General features: G+C 40.2%; 1 protein-coding gene across 10 annotated transcripts in view; it reads left to right on the top strand.

Moving 5' to 3' along the window:
* Positions 1–18,627, top strand: part of INTS6L (integrator complex subunit 6 like) — a 51,725-nt gene that overhangs the window by 14,422 nt on the left and 18,676 nt on the right. For 9 of the 10 annotated variants that reach the window (XR_012329328.1, XM_033849311.2, XM_019919051.3 and 6 more), the window contains 6 exons: positions 8,026–8,175; positions 8,981–9,070; positions 9,287–9,470; positions 9,730–9,858; positions 12,249–12,412; positions 14,889–15,041. Coding sequence is in view for 9 of the 10 variants with exons in the window: in XM_033849311.2 (XP_033705202.1) it covers positions 8,026–8,175; positions 8,981–9,070; positions 9,287–9,470; positions 9,730–9,858; positions 12,249–12,412; positions 14,889–15,041 (870 nt within the window). In the remaining variant the exon portion in view is untranslated. The remainder of the gene's footprint in view (positions 1–8,025; positions 8,176–8,980; positions 9,071–9,286; positions 9,471–9,729; positions 9,859–12,248; positions 12,413–14,888; positions 15,042–18,627) is intronic. The other variant, XM_033849313.2, reaches the window with a different exon arrangement.

Here is an 18,627-nt window from a genome sequence, read left to right as displayed (position 1 = left end):
GACACTAAGAAGTGCCCCTGGGGAAGTAAATTTGACAAAAAGGAATCCAAGAGAACTGGATATTCTGTTGTTGTTTTTTTAACATCTTTATTGGAGTATAATTGCTTTACAATGGTGTGTTAGTTTCTGCTTTATAACAAAGTGAATCAGCTATATGTATACATATATCCCCATATCTCCTCCCTCTTGCATCTCCCTCCCTCCCACCCTCCCTATCCCACCCCTCTAGGTGGTCACAAAGCACGGAGCTGATCTCCCTGTGCTATGCGGGTGCTTCCCACTAGCTATCTATTTTATATTTGGTAGTGTATATATGTCAATGCCATTCTCTCACTTTGTCCCAGTTTGCCCTTCCCCATCCCCGTGTCCTCAAGTCCATTCTCTACGTCTGTGTCTTTATTCCTGTCCTGAGAACTGGATAGTCTTAAAACAAGTAATTTTACAAGAGAAAGCTGTATTAGTACATATAAAACACAGAATAATAGAATGTCTCCTTTGAACCTAGAACTGTATCAGTACCTTGAGTCAAGTGAGAAAACCACAAAAAAAGTGAAATCAGACCAAATTGCTACAGTATTAAGGGAAAAATATTGTGTCAGATAGGGTCAGAAAATATAGTGCGAGAAGAGTTTTCAAAGTTGATACAAGAAGCGAGACAATCCTATTCTTTCAATGATATAGCATCTTCCTAATGTGTATTTCACAGTTTTAACAACCTCCTTTATAGGTGCTCTAGCTGTAAACACAATTTAAAAAGACATTTTATATGGAGACACACCAAAAAAATAAAATAAAATAAAATACTAAAAAAAAAGACATTTGAACATATTAAAGTGATTTCAGCTGTTACAGTGTTCTGTTTACCTAAGAGGGCAAGTAAACCTCATCTTATATGTATCAGAATTGGAGTCCATTTTAGTTGTGAGAAGAAAATTCTCGAAGTTGAAAACTTAACTCGCACAAATATTCCATGTAAAGCTAAGGGCAAAGACCAAGGGAAAAGTCATTTGTCTTCTCAGGAGACAGAGTTGATTGGAAAAGCAGGGCTTCTTATTTTTCATGTCATCCTGTCCCACTGGTCACTTTACCAACACAAGAACAGTTTGTGATGACAAAGATGATAGAATGTTAAATTGGAGAAGAAAGTTAAGTTAGTTGAAAAATGCCATTGAAGTTGATTTATTCAAATTGTCTGTGTTGTTGCAGAGCAAGTTTCTCCCCAACTTCTGGAGAGCAGATGGAAAAAGGAAAATAGTTTATCTTTCAACAAGAGAAATGATGGCCCTGCTAAATTTAGACTCTTTGGCTTTAACTTGCAACATCTGGGAAAATACTTAAATCCGTTAATCATCTTGTTTGTAACCACCTAGAAGAGCCCAAGGTTCGGGATAGCCCTCTATATGAGTTTATGAAGGGCAAATATTACCAGGCTGATTTCATTTCCTTTAATAGAAGTTAAAAAGTCTTGTCAAGGAGAGGGAAACAACATGTATTTTCTCTCTGGAATCCAGCGAGGCTTTTTATTCATTGTGAAGGGCTTGCTAACAAGCTAGGAAGCCTTGGATTGAATTGAACTCCTCCTCAGGGTAGGGTCCAAAGAGGCTTTCGGGTGCATGTGCTCAAAATGGGTTAGTGCAGTGGCTCAGCACCCAGTCAGAGGGACAGAGCAAGTGATGCCCTTCCAGTGAGAGGTTCTCTCGCTGCATGTGAGAGAGCCTGGCTTGTGACAGTCTGTAATAGAGAAGGATTATTTTTGCTATTTGAAAAGATTCACTGCCATTCTCTTTCAGGAGCTGTCACCCTAGAGAATTTTAACTATTCAACTGTTTTTTTATTTATACATATTCCATCTATATGGTCTTTTAAGGGGCGCTTCTTCTGTGGAAAGCTAGACGCAGCTGCCCTAAAAAAATGTTTTTCAGTTACCTTGGATGGAGAAGTTAATACCGTGTTCATTAAATCTGCACTATATACTGAGTCTAACACGATCATTTATATTTTGGAAAAGGATTGCAAGTGACCTTCAGAGATAGAGCAGGCGTTTACAGAAAGGGCTGTAACACCACTGCCACATCCTCTTCAAGGACAGTTGATGTGTTTTTATCTCTTTTACTTGTTTATACTTCCTGGTAAGATTTCCTTGGAGGAAAGAGTTCTTCATTTTAAAAAATAAAAATAAAATAAAAATCAATGAATCAGAGAAATGGTCCTGCCGAAATGGAATGAAGTTCAGGAAGGACAAGTGTTCGGGTGCTGAGGTTTGGGGGAGCCATTAAATAACACCCCTACCTTTCCCTCCTCCATTGAAACCAATGGAGAAATAAGACACAGGAGCCCGCCAGAATTCTAAATAACAGCGTTATTCCTGAGGAAAGCTAGACTGGAGGGTATAACTTAGATGTGTGTTCATAAAAAGCTTCCAAATAGTTCACATGTTGACAGACCTCCACTATAGTTCTGTCATAGGGGCAAAACCTACCCTTTAAGCACCATATGGCAGAGAACATACCAGATAAGGACATGGAAATAGGGGTGCAGAGGGTAGTAGAAAATATTTCTTTTAGGCTTTGCCCTTCTGAGGAAAGGAGTACAGACTCTCTCCTTTTTGTGGTGATATGAGTAGGGAATAAAAGGCTAGTGGGCTAGTCCGTAGAGCTGCGGGGAGAACCCAAGTCATTGACAGACTGAAAGGCCCATACTCTTCCTGCTGATATTCAAAGATGTCTTTAGTTGGCTATACAAATTTAAACCAGACCTGAATTAGCATATTTATTAAGATATGAGGCATTTTCTTTCTGTTAGTCAGATTTATATAAAGGATGGATACAAGGTATGGAATGATAGGATATGAAAACTGGAAGGGACCTTAGAGTTGGTTTTCAGTTTTTTCATTGCTTAGGTGAGGAAACAGCCCCAGTAAGGGGAAACGACTTACTCTGGACCACTTGTTTTGCCTGTTAGTTACAGCCAGGATTAGACCAGGGTCTTCCAAGTCCTAATTCACTGCTCCCCACACCCAACTGGTCTGCGTTCTGACATCAGGGAAAGTAGACTTAAACTAATGAAATTTGGAAATTCCATTAAACTTATGAACCTTTAAGCTAGTATAACAAGACATGTCTATGAGGTGAATATGTAGAATAGGTAGAAGAACCTCTAGTATAGTGGTTTACATTGGTGGGTTCTAAAGTTAGGCTACCTGGGTTCAAATCCTGGCTGTGTCATTTATTAGTTGTTTTGACCTGGACAAGTTGTTTATCCTCTCTGAGCCTCAGTGTGCTAATCTATAAAATGGATATAATAATAGCATCTACTTCATGGGGTGGTTATGAGGCTCAGATGAGAAGGATAGGTATAAAATGCTCTGCTTAGCATAAGTGAGTTCCTGACACATAGGCACTGATTAATATTACCTATGATTATTATTTATCATCATCATCATTATTCTCATTTTACTTCTGGGAGACTTTAAAAACTTGACCTGTGAAGACAGTAAACTCTTAGTTTAGGATTTCATTCACCCCAGGTTATTCCTTTGTCCTAAACCTCTGTTCTTTAGTTGTCTCAGGTTAGAAGTCTTGTAATCATCTGTTACTCTGTCTCATTTAGGCCTATGGTCTGTCTGTCACCAAGTCCTATCTTGGTGGTTCAAAATGTTTCTCAATTAACCCCTTCCTCAGGCCTAGATGCCTATTCTAACCTCCTAGCTTATTGTTCCTGACTACAGCTTCTTCTCCAGTCTATCCTATAATTCACTGCCAGACTGACCTTCCTGAGACACTGTTTGATCCTGTTTCCCCCAGCCTTGGAAGCTGTAATGAGCCTATTTTATGCTGAAGCAAGGCCAAGTTCTCCTGCCTGACCTTCAGTTCCCTCTAGATGATCTCTGTCCAATAGATATATAATGCCAGCCATACACAGCATTTCAAATTTTCTAGTAGCCACAGGTGACACTTTTAGTAATATACTTTATTTACCTAAAAGCATTCAAAATATTATCACTTCAACATGCAATCAGTCGAAAAATAAATAATGAGATATCTTCATTCTTTTTTGTTGTCGTTCTAAGTCCTCAACATCCCATGTGTATTTTACATTTATATCACATCTCAAGTCAGACTAGCCATGTTTCAAGTTCTCAGTGGCTGGGGGGCTACTGGATCAGATAGTGCAACTCCAGACTGTGCCTCTCTGACTTATCCACTATCCCCCCAACAAACAAGTCATACTCAAGTCTTACCTCCTCCTGGTCTGTTAAAACAAAATAGAGATGGTAATACCATGCCTATTTTATAGGATTGTCTTAGGCAAATGTGAAGTATGAAAATGCTTTGTAAGCTGTAAATCTCCATAAAAATGTATGGAAGTTATTATCAGGAGTAAAGGTTTTACTGACATGAGAGTAGGATATCTTTGGAGCTACTTGAAATAAAAGACTGTATGAAAGAAGGTCAACGGGCTGTCCTGAATTCATTTATGAAAAAATCAACTGCAAGCAATGAATGAAGAATATAAACATACTTTCTCCCACTAGAACTAATAATTATCTTTTTGGAAGAATTTTTCACATTAATAAGGTTCTCTAGATATTTAAATCACTCTGTAGGCCTTTTTTCCCCTTCAGCATTCTGAGGACTGGGCTTAGGGGCATTAATTCTTCTCTTGAAGGAGCTAAACTGCTACCAAGAAGTTTATTGCTTTGGGTTGTAAATGTAGCCCATACACTGTGTAGTACTGTGATAGGAATACCATTCAAATTTCAAGTATTGTCTAATTCATTGCAAAGGATTGGAATTGACCTAAAATTGAATGCCAGTGATTCAGGTGCAGAAACAATTTGTAAAATGTTTTCAATTCATATTAGAAAAGAAATTTTAAAGAGCAGTCATTCTGACAGATTGATTAGTAACAATTAGGACACATTATTCTAAACACAGATGAGTTATAGGGTGCTTGCTTAGGTGGTACTCAAACCTTATCCCAACCCTTTACCAGATCAAGTAGTTCACTGATTTTTCTTTAGTCATGCCTTGAACTATCTTGTGGCTCTCAGGAGTTCAACACTCGCTGCAGATGTAACTCTGAGTGTACAGTGTAGAAGTTAGATTGCTAAATGAAGCCATTCTGGAAAAAAAAAAGTCAACTTTGTAAAGTGGCTTCTGGGTGAAAGACCCCACCATTCACAGGCTTGCCCAAGCAAGAGAACTCAACCTAATGTATGACCCTTTTTCTCCCTCACCCCTGCCCCTAATTAGCTACTAAATCCTTCTGACTCCACCTCTGAAATACTTCTTTAATCTGCAGCCTCCTCTCCATCCCCGCTGCCCTCGCTCAGGCTTTCATCACTTTTCTCATAAGCTATTGCAACATTCTCCAAACCAGTTTCCCTGCCTCAAGCTTCAGCTTCCCCTCCACCCCACAATTTATTCTCCAACTCCCAGCAGAACGATCTTGCTAAAATACAGATCTGATCATGCCACGCCCCTAATTAAAAACCTCAGGTCATTCCCAGGGCCAACAGATAAAATCCAGACTACTGAGCACAATGTACACAGCACGTTATAGTCAGAGCCCAGCTTATCAGCTTTGCCTCCTGCTGCGTACTCAGAGTGATGATAATCAAATTACTTGCGGTTCCCCAGGAAGCTCCGTCCTTTTATGAACTCTGTTCTCTTCCTTTGCCCTGCCCCCTCCACTCCTCACATCAGTGTGGGGATCCCATGATCTTCTCCTCATGCCATTAGACTTCTTCAAATGCCCCGTCTTCTGTGACAAGCCTTCCCTAACTCCCTGGTCATTTGTTCTTTCCGTCTCCATAACTGCATTCCTTATTCCTTTGCGGCAGGAACTCCTCAAGGGCTAATTCCTCTTGATATCTCCAGCATGTAGCATTCTGCCCAGCATAGCATAGTTGGTCCATAAAAATTTGTTGGATAAATAAAGGAGAGAATTGATGCTATCCCTCTCCCTCACCCGCAGCTGTAGACCTTCTCTTCTACCCCAAATAAGAAAGCTAAGTTTTGAATTCAGTGTGATTTATAATCACCTGCTGATATTTCTAAGTATTTGATTAGGACAATTCAAATCATAATCCTTCCTTTTAACTAAAGTTTAGTTTGTCTAGTTCAGTAAGATTTTCCTTGGGTCACAAGGAATTATTCACATCCTCTACTTTTCCCAGCTACTATAAGTCATATGTACAATCTGGCCAAAGGAATGATACATGGAAAGGTTCTACCTTTAGATCCTTTGACTTACAGGATATGTTAGGAAACACACACACACACACACACACACACACACACACACAGAGAGAGAGAGAAAACTCACATTTAAAAATAATTAATTTTATTTTTGACTGTGTTGGGTCTTCGTTGCTGCACCCGGGCTTTCTCTAGTTGCAGCGAGCGGGGGCTACTCTTCGTTGCAGTGCACAGGCCTCTCATTGCGGTGGCTTCTCTTGTTGTGGAGCACAGGCTCTAGGCGCGCGGGCTTCAGTAGTTGTGGCTCGTGGGCTTAGTTGCTCCACAGCACGTGGGATCTTCCCGGACCAGGGCTTGAACCCGTGTCCCCTGCTTTGGCAGGCGGATTCTTAACCACTGCGCCACCAGGGAAGTCCCTAAAAGCACATTTTTAATTTCACAGAATCCAGACTGTTGGACTAGAAAGGATCTTATCACCTTCACCTTATATGGTTATGGAGGTTGCGTACTGTTCAAGCCTGGGGGGCTCCATTCTCATGGGTCACAATGTGAATGGCTCTCCAGGGTTGTAACATGCACAGCCTTACACGGTATCCCTGTTTATCTAATCCTCTTCATTTTCAGATAATGAAACTTAGGTCCTAAGAGCCGACAGGTTTGCTCAAGGTCATGCATATGCTTCATAGTAGGGTACAGGCAATGGGCCCCTTTTCTGCCTTTCAGTCACTCTGACCCAGATTGCTTTAGGAGGCTATGAAACTAGAAAAGATAGTGTTTGCTATAGTTGTGTGGATAATGGTCTTTAGCTGAACATGAAACTTCAGTCATTTCGTTTAGCTCTGCATTATTTGCGCTAGCTTTCCACCTCCAGCTCTACTGGTCTGGTTGGCATGACTTGAACCTTCAGCATATTACACTACTGCCCACAGGGCTACCAAGACTCAGGTGCCTGTTTGTCCCACAAAGTTGCCAGGCTGTGCTGTCTACTGTCTCCTTTGCTGGCCTATTCCTCTGTGACCTACTGTTAGCTGCCATCTTCTTTTGGCTTCTCTTCTTGGCGTTTTGTGCTGCTTTGTCTTTATAGCCACATTGCTGACTAGTCAACGTGGTCCTTTCCTTCTGTTCTACAAATGATTCAATCAGAGCATGTTGGCTGTTGACCTTGGGTCTTTGCTGCTGTTCATAGCTGCTGGGGGTGCCTAGGCGATGCTGCTTCTTTGTCAAAACTTTTTGTTTCTTTTCTTTCTCCTCTATTCTAGAATTGCGCCTTTCTGAATGTTTAAAGATGCCAGAAGGATTGTCTCCACATAGTTGTGGCTCCATTCCTATAATTCCACCTATACTCTTGTTTAAAGTGAAAATATTGTTTGGGAGAAAAAACTCTTGGTTAGAAAAGTTCATGTAAATCAGACACTCAATAGCTAATTGTCTCTATCAAGGACGATGAATTTAAAAAATTACTCCTTCCTCTGCCCCATGCTCTGTGCTCATCCTCAGTGTCAAACTAAGGTAAATACTGAGGTGTTTTGGTAGGTTTGATTGAGCCTGAATAGCAAATTAGGCTTCTTGAGCCAAAGCCCTCCAGCGATAATGGACTGAATGCATTGTTTGCATCTTTGCTCTTGATCATTAAGGCTGGCAGATCTTTCTGAAACTAATGGCCTGCTTGTGTTCCACTTGATCAGTCGAGATATAGAATAGAAGTAGATTAAAGAATTATTAACTTGTTAGAGGTTTGATACTTGCTATTTGGTGGTTGTTTGCACTTTATATATTGTTCATTGTATAATTGGGAATTTCTTTGTAAATGTTTGGTTTGCAGGCTGGTTGGAAGGAAAATCACGCAACATTCATGAGTGAACTAAAAAATCTTCAGGCTTCTGGACTGACTACTCTTGGTCAGGCTCTAAGATCCTCATTTGATTTGTTAAATCTCAATAGATTAATATCTGGAATAGACAACTATGGACAGGTAAAAAATAATTTGAGTGAGTACAGCTAATTTATTTTGGTGACTTGGGGTAAGAATTTAAAATTGGGCATGGCTACCAAGTTTTCTGCTCTTTTTTATAACGTCCAAAAGGAGGTCCGTGTATCTTTTAAATACATACTTTAACAAAAATCGTTTCGGGGGAGTCTTTTATGTGGCTTGACCACAAAATATTTAAAATTGCCTACACATCAGATCATCAGCTATCATGGGATGAATACATTGCTGAGAATATTGGAACAAGACAATTGAAGAGAAACTTTCAGAGTCCTTAAGTCCCTCGTCCCTCTCAATTCAACAAAAAAGCTCTAGTATAAGAGGAAGGCAGAATAGCATTTGCTGATGTTATCATTACACTTTCCCACTGTAAAAACTCTGCTCACAATAACCAGTCACTGGCCAGGTTGCAGAGCATAAGTCAGGATTCTGAATGATACCCGGGTATGGAGGATGCTGCCAGTATAATCCCTTTAATATCTTTCTTTTATGATTACTTGGAAAGCAGAGGGAGAGGGGGATTTGGATGTTATAGTTTGGGGAGTTCCTGAATTATAAGAATTCCTCAGTTTATTCTGAATGTTACCTCTGCAGGGATTGTTATTTTGATTCCCACCCACTTCAGTCCCTAATCTTTTCCTTCTTATTTATCCAGGCAAATTTTATCACACACTTGAAAGATCACAGGCGAGGCAAATGTAAAAGTTGAAATACAATGGAGGCAAATGTAAAAGTTGAAATACAATGCTATTACTTTACACAGCTCTAATACTTTTAAAATGTATTTTAGGGGAGAAATCCATTTTTTTTAGAACCATCTATTTTAATTACCATCACAGATGGAAACAAGTTAACAAGTACTGCTGGTGTTCAAGAAGAGGTGAGATTTCTTTTTTTCAAATTTCATTTAAATGGCAGAGAACATGCAGCTATTTCAGTTAAGAATAAGTTTGAGCAAACGTTCCATCTTGGTAATCCTTGAAAGATTGCCTCATTTTATTGAGGACATCAAAGAAAAGTGAACTCCATAACCCTTGAACTGATTCATTTTTGTATGGGTTGTTATGATGAAACTTTTCCAATTTTGCCTTATCAGCTTCATCTGCCTTTGAATTCTCCTCTGCCTGGAAGTGAACTAACCAAAGAACCTTTTCGTTGGGATCAAAGGTTATTTGCCCTGGTGTTGCGTTTGCCTGGATTGGCTTCTACTGAACCAGAGCAGCTAGGGAGTGTACCAACTGATGAATCTGCCATTACACAGATGTGTGAAGTCACAGGAGGTATTGGCAATATTTACTATTTCTAAAGGAAAAATTCAGGGCAGCAGAGTACCATTTTTCTTGAATGCCACATCCAGTCTTTACTTCTTTTCCTTCCGAATCTTTCAACTCTGCTGCTTAAGCTCATCATTAGTGTGATGTCTGCTGCCAGTGTACTTTTGATTATTTCAAGTTGTATTTTAGGATTTCAGATGCTTGTATAGTTAAGTAGTGTTTTATTTGATCAAACTTGTACTATTTGTTTTTCCTTCTGGTATAGGTCGCTCCTACTGTGTTAGAACACAGAGAATGTTGAATCAATGTTTAGAATCTTTAGTTCAAAAAGTTCAGAGTGGTGTAGTTATTAACTTTGAAAAAACGGGACCAGATCCACTTCCTATTGGAGAAGGTACGGTAGATAACCTTTTTTTTTTTTTTTTAACCTTAAAGTGTTATTATAGGAGAGTGATCTGAAATTGAGAAAACATTGAACTAATCACAGTAGATGCGGTCTTCACTAGCCACACACAATCAAGTGGTTACAAACATCCATCCAAACAACTACCATTCATTCATTGCCTGTGGATACATTTCAGGTAGCCAAATTCTAGCTTTAATTCAATGTCAAATATTCCTCAGAAAATTCTCCCTTTTCCCTACCCATTTCATATTCCAGGTCCCAGTCTTGGGATGACGCTGAATTCTTCACTTCTCTATTCATGAAATATCTGGAGATTGACTACAGAGTGCCATTTAACCAGCCATCTGCTTTTGGTCTTGTGAGCGCCAAACGTGCCAAGCTATCTTGATGAGATCTGTGAATGTTTAGCCAGGAACTGCTAATATCCTATAAGAGCCTACACCAGTATTTTCCTGGCCACTTTTTAACTGCAGAACCTTTTCTCTTCAAATGAGATTTTATGGAAACTTCAACATCTCAAAATATGAAAGCTGAGCTACTTTTGTATTGGGAAAGGGAATCATACCCCATTGCACGGCTTCCTCAGAGCTCTGTTCCAGGCCATCGCTACTCCTCATTCCTGTTGGTTCACACACACACATACATACATATGTGTACCTAGACTCCATTATCACCACAGTGCTTGCCTGATCTGATCCATACATTTTAATCGCTGTGGCCACAATTAGTGGTAGCTGCCTGGAGAAGCAAAGGGAGTAAGTGCAAAGGGGCAGAAAGACCCACATTTCTTGCTGAAGCAGTGGATCCTGTGGTTCCTGACCTTTTTGCTATTTAGTCCCCAGAACCCTTTGAGAAGCTATTAGAAAAAATAGAGACCCCTCTCCCCAGGAAAATGGACATGGGCAACACACACACACATAATTTTGTGTTTCATTTCAGGGGTTCTTGGACTCCAATTTAAAAACACCTGCTGTAGGGATTTCCCTGGCAGTTCAGTGGTTAAGACTCCGGGCTTTCACTGCCAAGGGCTCAGGTTCTATCCCTGGTCAGGGAACTTAGATCCCACATGCCACGTGGCCAAATTAAAAAAAACACAATAAAACCAAAACCAAAACAACAACAACAAAACACCTGCTGTAGAAGACTGAGGCTTCACAGCCCATTTTAAAGTAATTAAATTAGTTGTAAAGGAAGGACATGTTATATTGGTAACGATTGACCACTCAGGTCTATAATTTTGTGTTCATTACCTTCATGTGAACAGGGAACTTTCCTACTGAAAACCAATTAGATGGTGTCACGTAAATAGCTCAGACATTCTTTCTTGCTCCATTTCCCCTTTGTCCAGGGTTCTTAACCTTTGAGATTCTGATGAAAGCTAAGAACTTTCTCCTCAGAAAAATGCACATCCCCAGAATTGTGATCTCAACTTTAGAGGGGGTGTCTTGGTCCCCTGAAGCACTACATGTATTCTCTAGAGCTCCATGGGCCGCAGTAAATCCCCTGCTCTAAAGTAATTACTTGTTTAAAGTAATGCTTAAGTAAATCAAATGATATTGAAGAAAAAAATGAGACTCAAATCACTAACACATATCTTTTACAAATATAATTTAGACTAATAAATCATCCCATTAAAGGTTATGTAGCTCTGTCTTGCCCTGTTTTCTGGGGGCAAATGAAATATGCTAGTTCAAATAATTAAAATGCATTCAGGATATATTATTCAGCATTATACGATGCCCAGTTTCCATGGGATTTTAATGATGGGATGGGCAAACTATAATGAATTAGTCCACATAAACGTGATGCATTTGCTTTGTGTTCCCTCCCCAACTATATACATAGATTGGTTGTCAGCATTCCTTCTACCTTTTGGTGAATTTGCCTTTGTGGTCATTGGGTCTAACTGTTTAGTAAAGAATACTTTTTTTCATCTGTTGGAAATAGAAAATCTAAATAGAATTTATGACCTATTTTGTCAGATTCAAAAATGTAAAACTATACCAGGGAATGAAAAATTTCATTTGCCTAATTTGGAAAAATAACTGTTGTGGTTTAGTGTGTTTAATTTATGTGTCCAAATCTCAGAAAATTTAAACTAACTTTGTAACAGTTTTCCGTATAACTACATATTTTGGTTGTAATTAAGGAACTGGGGGGGCAGGATGTTGGATTAGAGGGGATGGATTAGATGATGAAAAGAGTTGCTAGAGAGAACATTCAGAAATCCTAGTAGAGTCACTTTTTACTTCCATCTTTCATGAATCACTGTTTTGGTTTTGTTTTGTACTTTGCTTTTAACTGAAAAATCTGTACAAGAAGATCAGAGGCTGTGAAAGGAAATTCATGCCTTAGTCTGTCTTTTGTTTAACTTTTAGATGGACTTATGGATTCATCCAGGCCAAGCAATTCATTTGCTGCTCAACCGTGGCATAGCTGTCATAAGCTCATTTATGTGCGACCTAACTCTAAGACTGGTGTTCCTGTTGGACATTGGCCAATTCCAGAATCTTTTTGGCCAGATCAGAATTTACCTTCACTAGTAAGTGTCATAAAACAAAAAGGTAAACATCATTCTGGATTTTCAATTAGTTGATTGCAGAGAACCTTTTAAAATAGCTTGGAAGCTTTTAAGTTGTGCTTTCTATTTCTTACTGGAAAGTCTAGCTTGTACCTAAAAGCAAGAGAGCACCTCCTTTCTGTTCTGGCATTCTTTCTTTCAGTTGCCTTTGCCACTTGACCTGCCCTCTTCAGATGTTAAAATATTGTTATTTGCGATGCTGTTGCAATCTGTGACTTGGTTTTTATTTCAGGGCCAGAGCCGCTGACTTGATTTACATGGTAAACACAATCTCTAAAAAGGGCAGGCATTGGTTTTCATGTACATCCCCTGGAAATTAGAACTTAGTTTGCACCTTGTATAGGTTCTAGAAACATATTCAAAGCAGAGGTCATTCTACTTCCTCCGAGGGAGCCATTAGACATGTAGTGGGACTTTGTGGGCCTACTTCTCAGGTTTTTGTAATCAGTGGACTTGAGTTCCTTGGCAATGCACCTTTCAACAATGGGTAATTAAGCAATATTTTTTAAATGATCTCTAAGCAAGGGTTTATCTTTTTGTTCACTGTATTTGGTGGAAGAGGGTTTGATATTGTAGTGGCTCCTAGCACCACATGTATTGGCTTGGGAGGGGGAAAGGCGCGGTATCTAGTAATAAGGGAAACCATATGAAACCCACTCTCCCTTTCATCGTCCTCCCTCCCCGCAGCCAATATAAAAAGGCCAGAGTAATCCTTGAGGGACGGAGGGGGCACAAAAAGGTCACTGCTCTTCCAGCACCTTCTTGGTTCAGCTAATCTATAGTCTATCTAGGTTTTAGACATTTCTGACATGAACTGCAGTTTCTCCTGGATTGCTATTTTGAGGCTCCTGCATTTTTTTCAAAGGTGGCCACAAAAGGCCTGAATGTACGACTGAAGAGCCATCTTCAGCCCCTGCCGTGGGTGAGGCTCTGTCTCCTAATCCTGTCCCTTGGGGCACCAAGGTGGCACGCTTGTCAAACCTCAGGGCCCAGTTACTCTCAGCCCCTTCAAACCCCAGACTGAATGTTTTCGTTACAAATTTGCTTCATTATTGCTGGTGACAGGGTTTCACTCATGTCTTTTTTTTTATGAAGTTCTATTTTTTAAAATTAATTTATTTTATTTTTGGCTGCGTTGGGTCTTCATTGCTGCGCGCAGCCTTTCTCTAGTTGCAGCGAGCGGGGGCTACTCTTCATTGTGGTGCGTGGCCTTCTCATTGCGGTGGCTTCTCTTGTTGCGGAGCACGGGCTCTAGGTGCGCAGGCTCAGTAGTTGTGGCACGTGGGCTCAGTAGTTGTGGCTCGTGGGCTCTAGAGTGCAGGCTCAGTAGTTGTGGTGCACGGACTTAGTTGCTCCACAGCATGTGGGATCTTCCCGGACCAGGGCTCCAACCCATGTCGCCTGCACTGGCAGGCAGATTCTTAACGACTATGCCACCAGGGAAGTCCCCACTCATGTTTTTTCATAGATATAAATCTAATAAGCCAGATATATTTTGCAAGTTTGATTAAAATAAAAAACTTTTTAAAAACCAGAAAGAAGGAATTTTAGGAAACTCACACATAGCTCGTAGCTTCAGCTTTAAAAGCACATTGGAAGGCTATTTTTCTCAGCTTCCAAAACATCTTGTAGGTTTGTAAATCATAAAGCCAAATGAGCATGTTTTTCCCTTTTATGAAGGAAACAGGTGTTTTGTCGTATTCACATCAGCCTTACAGATCTCTCAGCAAGAGTAGGTAGAGCTACATCTCACTCTTGACCCTGGAACTTGTCCTAAATCTTTTTCTCTCCATTCGCCCTTGCTGCCACCATTTCTCTCTCTGGTGCTCTCCATCTCCACAAGCTAAAGCCATTAATAACATGGCTGCTCCATCAATCTGCTCTGGTACCCCAGGTACACGGGCCTTTCAGCCCAGCCAAAAGCATCCCCAGCTCTAGCTGTTCAAGGAAGTGTGTGGGTGTGAGAAATGTTATAAAAATTCAGCTGCAAAGAAAATTTCAACCAGGCTCTGGAGTTGTGACGGGCTCCTTTTCAGTCTCTATCTTGCCTTTTCCATGCCTTTACAGTTGTTCACCTTGCTTGTTAGTGGCTCCAACTCTGTCATTACCGCATTAGAAAACTTCATGGATTTCTTCTTTCCTAGCGGTGTCTGGCCTGTCTGAAACCTCATAGTACAAAGGAGTGAAGGGCAGGTAGTCCTTGGAGGTTGCAAAAGTGGATCTGAATTTCAGAGTTCTTAATATTCAAAGCAGTTTTATTTTTTACATCCCTGAAACCGTAGTTATGAGTGTTATAATTTACCTTTCTCAATTCATCTTTCTCAAAACAGTAGTCTGTATCTCAGCGATGGTTTAACAAAACATAAAAGGGTTGCAGAATTATCAGAAATGTAAACTCTCTTGATAACGGATTATATTTTCCCCTCTTGTTTTTTAGCCTCCACGAACATCTCATCCTGTTGTGAGGTTCTCCTGTGTAGATTGTGAGCCAATGGTAATAGACAAACTTCCCTTTGACAAATATGAACTTGAACCTTCACCCTTAACTCAGTACATCCTGGAACGAAAGTCTCCCCATACCTGCTGGCAGGTACTTATCCTTTGTTGTCAGCCAAATGTCTGGAACCACTCTGAGATCTTTGAATTGTTTTAAGAAGTTTCAAAGGTTAATCTGGGAATAGTCGAGCTGAGTCTGTTGATAATGTTTCTCACAAATGCTGTCAAATAAGCAAGAAGGCCAAGCAAATAATTTCAGACTGATATGAATCACTAGCCTACCATACACTGCCATTTAAGGAAGTATGATCTGATGAAACCTATGTATTTGAGGATTTGGAAGACTCCCTGAAAGCCTATCCAGGGACCCCAGGTTAAGAATCCCTTACCTAGGTATTTCCCTGGTGGTCCAGTGGTAAAGAATCTGCCTTCCAATGCAGGGGACGCGGGTTCAATCCCTGGTCGGGGAACTAAGATCCCACATGCCGTGGGGCAGCTAAGCCCGTGAGCCACAACTACTGAGCTCGCGTGCCTCAATGAGAGAGCCCGCGTGCCGCAAACTACAGAACCCATGTGCCCTGGAGCCTGTATGCCACAACTAGAGAGAAGCCTGTGCACCGTAACAAAAAGATCCCTCATGCCTCAACAAAGATCCTGTGTGCCACAACTAAGACCCAACGCAGCCAAAAAACATAAGGAAAATAAATAAATTTTAAAAAAAGAATCCCTAGCCTAAATGATGTAATTCTATTCAGCTATGGATTCTTCAGCTGAAGCAATGTTCTCAGTCCTTATTGTGAACTTGACAGATTGGAAGTACAAGATTTTTTTCTTAATTAAAAAAAATATTTAAAAATTTAATTTTTAAAATTGGGATGCAGAATCTTAGTTTCCTGACCAGGGATCGAACCCGTGCCCCCTGCAGTGGAAGTGCGGAGCCCTAGCCACTGGACCGCCAGGGAATTCCCAGTACAAGATATTTTTGACCAAAAAATAAATAAATAAATAAGCCTGAAACTACTTTATGTATTTGTGTAATGTAATCAAACCCTTCTTCCTGTAGTACAAACCACATTGGTGAGTGTAGTGTGGATTTTCCTTGGATGAAGCAAATGCACAGGCAAATGCACATACACTGGCTCTTCCAAGGGTTATACTTCAGCCGGAAGGGCTTGCTGATTTGTTAGTAGACTCACCTTTGGATTTTAATTTGTGAAAATCCGGGCGTGGCAGTCACAGCCTTTTTAGTTGAATATAATAAGGAAGCCCTACACTGTAAGGATATTTGTTCTGTTTCTAAACTACAGCACCGTATAGCAATCAGTAATTGTTAGGTTCTACTTAGGCAAAAAACACTTTCAGACTGCCATCTGTTTCATCCTAAAATGCGAAATCATTGCTACTAGTTGCCTTTAAGCTACTTGAATTCTCCAAAGATGCTAAAACTGGGTAGAAAAAAAGGAACAGGCATAAAGCAAGGATGGAAAAGTGCAAGAAACAGAATGATCTCATAAATATAATATTGAGCGAAAGAAGCCAGACATAAAAGATCACATAACATATGATTCGACTTTATATAGTTCAAAAAGAGGTAAGACTGCCTGACTCTGTTAAAGGTCGGGACAGTGATTTCTCTTGGGGGTACAGAGTAGTGACCAGAAAAAGACACGAGGGGGTTTCTGGTTAGGTTCTATTTCTTGATCTGGGTGCTGATGACACACGTGCATTCATTTTTGAACATTCATTGAACTGTATACTTATAATTCATGCACTTTTTTGAACCTATGTTTATATTTCAATAAAATACACCAAAAATGTGCTAGAAATGTAGAGATAGGGATGATAGAATGCTAAGTTAAAATCAAGACAGAGGCTTGAATTTATGAATTGAAAAACATTTTGGAATAAAAGCAAATAAAATTATAAATTATACTTCCTCCCTAAATGAAACCCTCTTTTCTATATGGCACCTTCCTTGTAAATCTCCAAAGGAACTTAAGAAATCCTTAAGATCCCTGCAGCACCCCTCAAATATGCCATATGTCTTTCTCTTGCATCTTACGTTACTTTGGTTTAGAGTAGTTTAATGCGATGAATTAGTGGGAGTGAAAAAGAATAAGATGAACCAGGAGCTGGGAAATTTGGCAAAATCATAATGGAGACTGGATTCTAACCCTAGCTCTGCCACCAGCTATGTGGTCTGGGATCAGACACTTTCTCTAGACTAGATGGTCTCTAATGATCCCTTTGAACCCCCAAATTCTATGAATTTGCAGGTGATAAGAAATTTGGAAAAACTCAGGGGGCTTATGGGAAGGAAGGAAGGAAGGTATGAAGGTGGGAAGGGAGGGAGTAAAGACAGAAAGGGAGTGAGAAGGGAACAAAAAACAGTGCTTTGGGGCTTCCCTGGTGGCGCAGTGGTTGAGAATCCGCCTGCCTATGCAGGGGACACGGGTTCGTGCCCCGGTCCGGGAAGATCCCACGTGCCGCTGAGCGACTGGGCCCGTGAGCCATGGCCGCTGAGCCTGTGCGTCCGGAGCCTGTGCTCCGCAACGGGAGAGGCCACAACGGTGAGAGGCCCGCGTACCGCAAAAAAAAACCCGTGCTTTTCCTTTCGGGGGAATTACAGGTCTGATCCTTGCTGGCCGTAACTTTTTTATCCTTTATAATGATTTTCCCCCTTTTCTATTATACACACTTAGGAAACTGGAGGAAATCCAACATGTTTTATTACAATTATCTGTTTCTATTAAGGTTCAGATTAAGACATGAAATCTAGTAGGTGAGTCATGTTTTAGCACACTCCATTCTTTTGTGGAGGCATCCATTGCATAGGAAGGGTTTATTCTTAGCTACAGCTAAGCGTAGCAAGAATTTAGTGAACTGGTAGGTGATATGGCTGGTACCAAGAATTAGCAAAGTAAGTGGGTTCTGTTCACCATCAGGGTTTGACTTTTGTCTTAAATAATCCTGCTGAAGGGCTTTAGGAAAGGTAAAGGTCTAGGTCCCTAAAAGTACATACTGATGCCCTGATTTGGGCCAAAGAGTAAACATGGAGCACAAAGAAAACATGATAGCCAGAGGACTCCAGAAGAGCATATGAGGTCTATGGAACCTGACAATATAATACATATCAAATCAGGAATATCATTAAGGAATAAGATGTTAGTCATATGGAATAAAGATTAATGTTTTCATTTTTATTGAATGTTTGCTCCACCAGGATCATTTACAAGAGAAAGTGCTTTCCAGATTGAACCAAAGCATCTCCTTGCTCAATATAATTGCATCAAAATAATTATCAGCAATGCCTGGCTTGTAACAGACTCCTCAATAAATATTTATTGGATGAAAAATGAATAAATGGGTAGGGGAATGGGGCATAAAAGGGAAGTAGAGCAAAACTTAATAGTAGTACACATGAGTGTTAGCATAATCCTTTAAATGGGCTTTGTTTTTGTGATTGCATGCTTCAGGCATAGGGGCATGTTCCATTTTCCTAACAGTCTCCACTCTGGTCACCACTTGTTCTTTTGAGAAGTCAATTTGTTTTAATGGCTGGTATCACTTAGTGGTATTTCAGCCTTATTTTCCATCGTGCTAACCAAGTAAATATTTGGGTATTGTTGATGCAGCCTGTGGTCTCTGAATCGTTATTGCATAGTACGGTTTCATTTCTT

Source organism: Tursiops truncatus, chromosome X (assembly GCF_011762595.2).
Source record: "Tursiops truncatus isolate mTurTru1 chromosome X, mTurTru1.mat.Y, whole genome shotgun sequence".
In the NCBI taxonomy this organism is placed as follows: domain Eukaryota; kingdom Metazoa; phylum Chordata; class Mammalia; order Artiodactyla; family Delphinidae; genus Tursiops; species Tursiops truncatus.
Note: the sequence above shows the minus strand (reverse complement) of the source record. Positions and strands in the feature narration are given on the sequence as shown.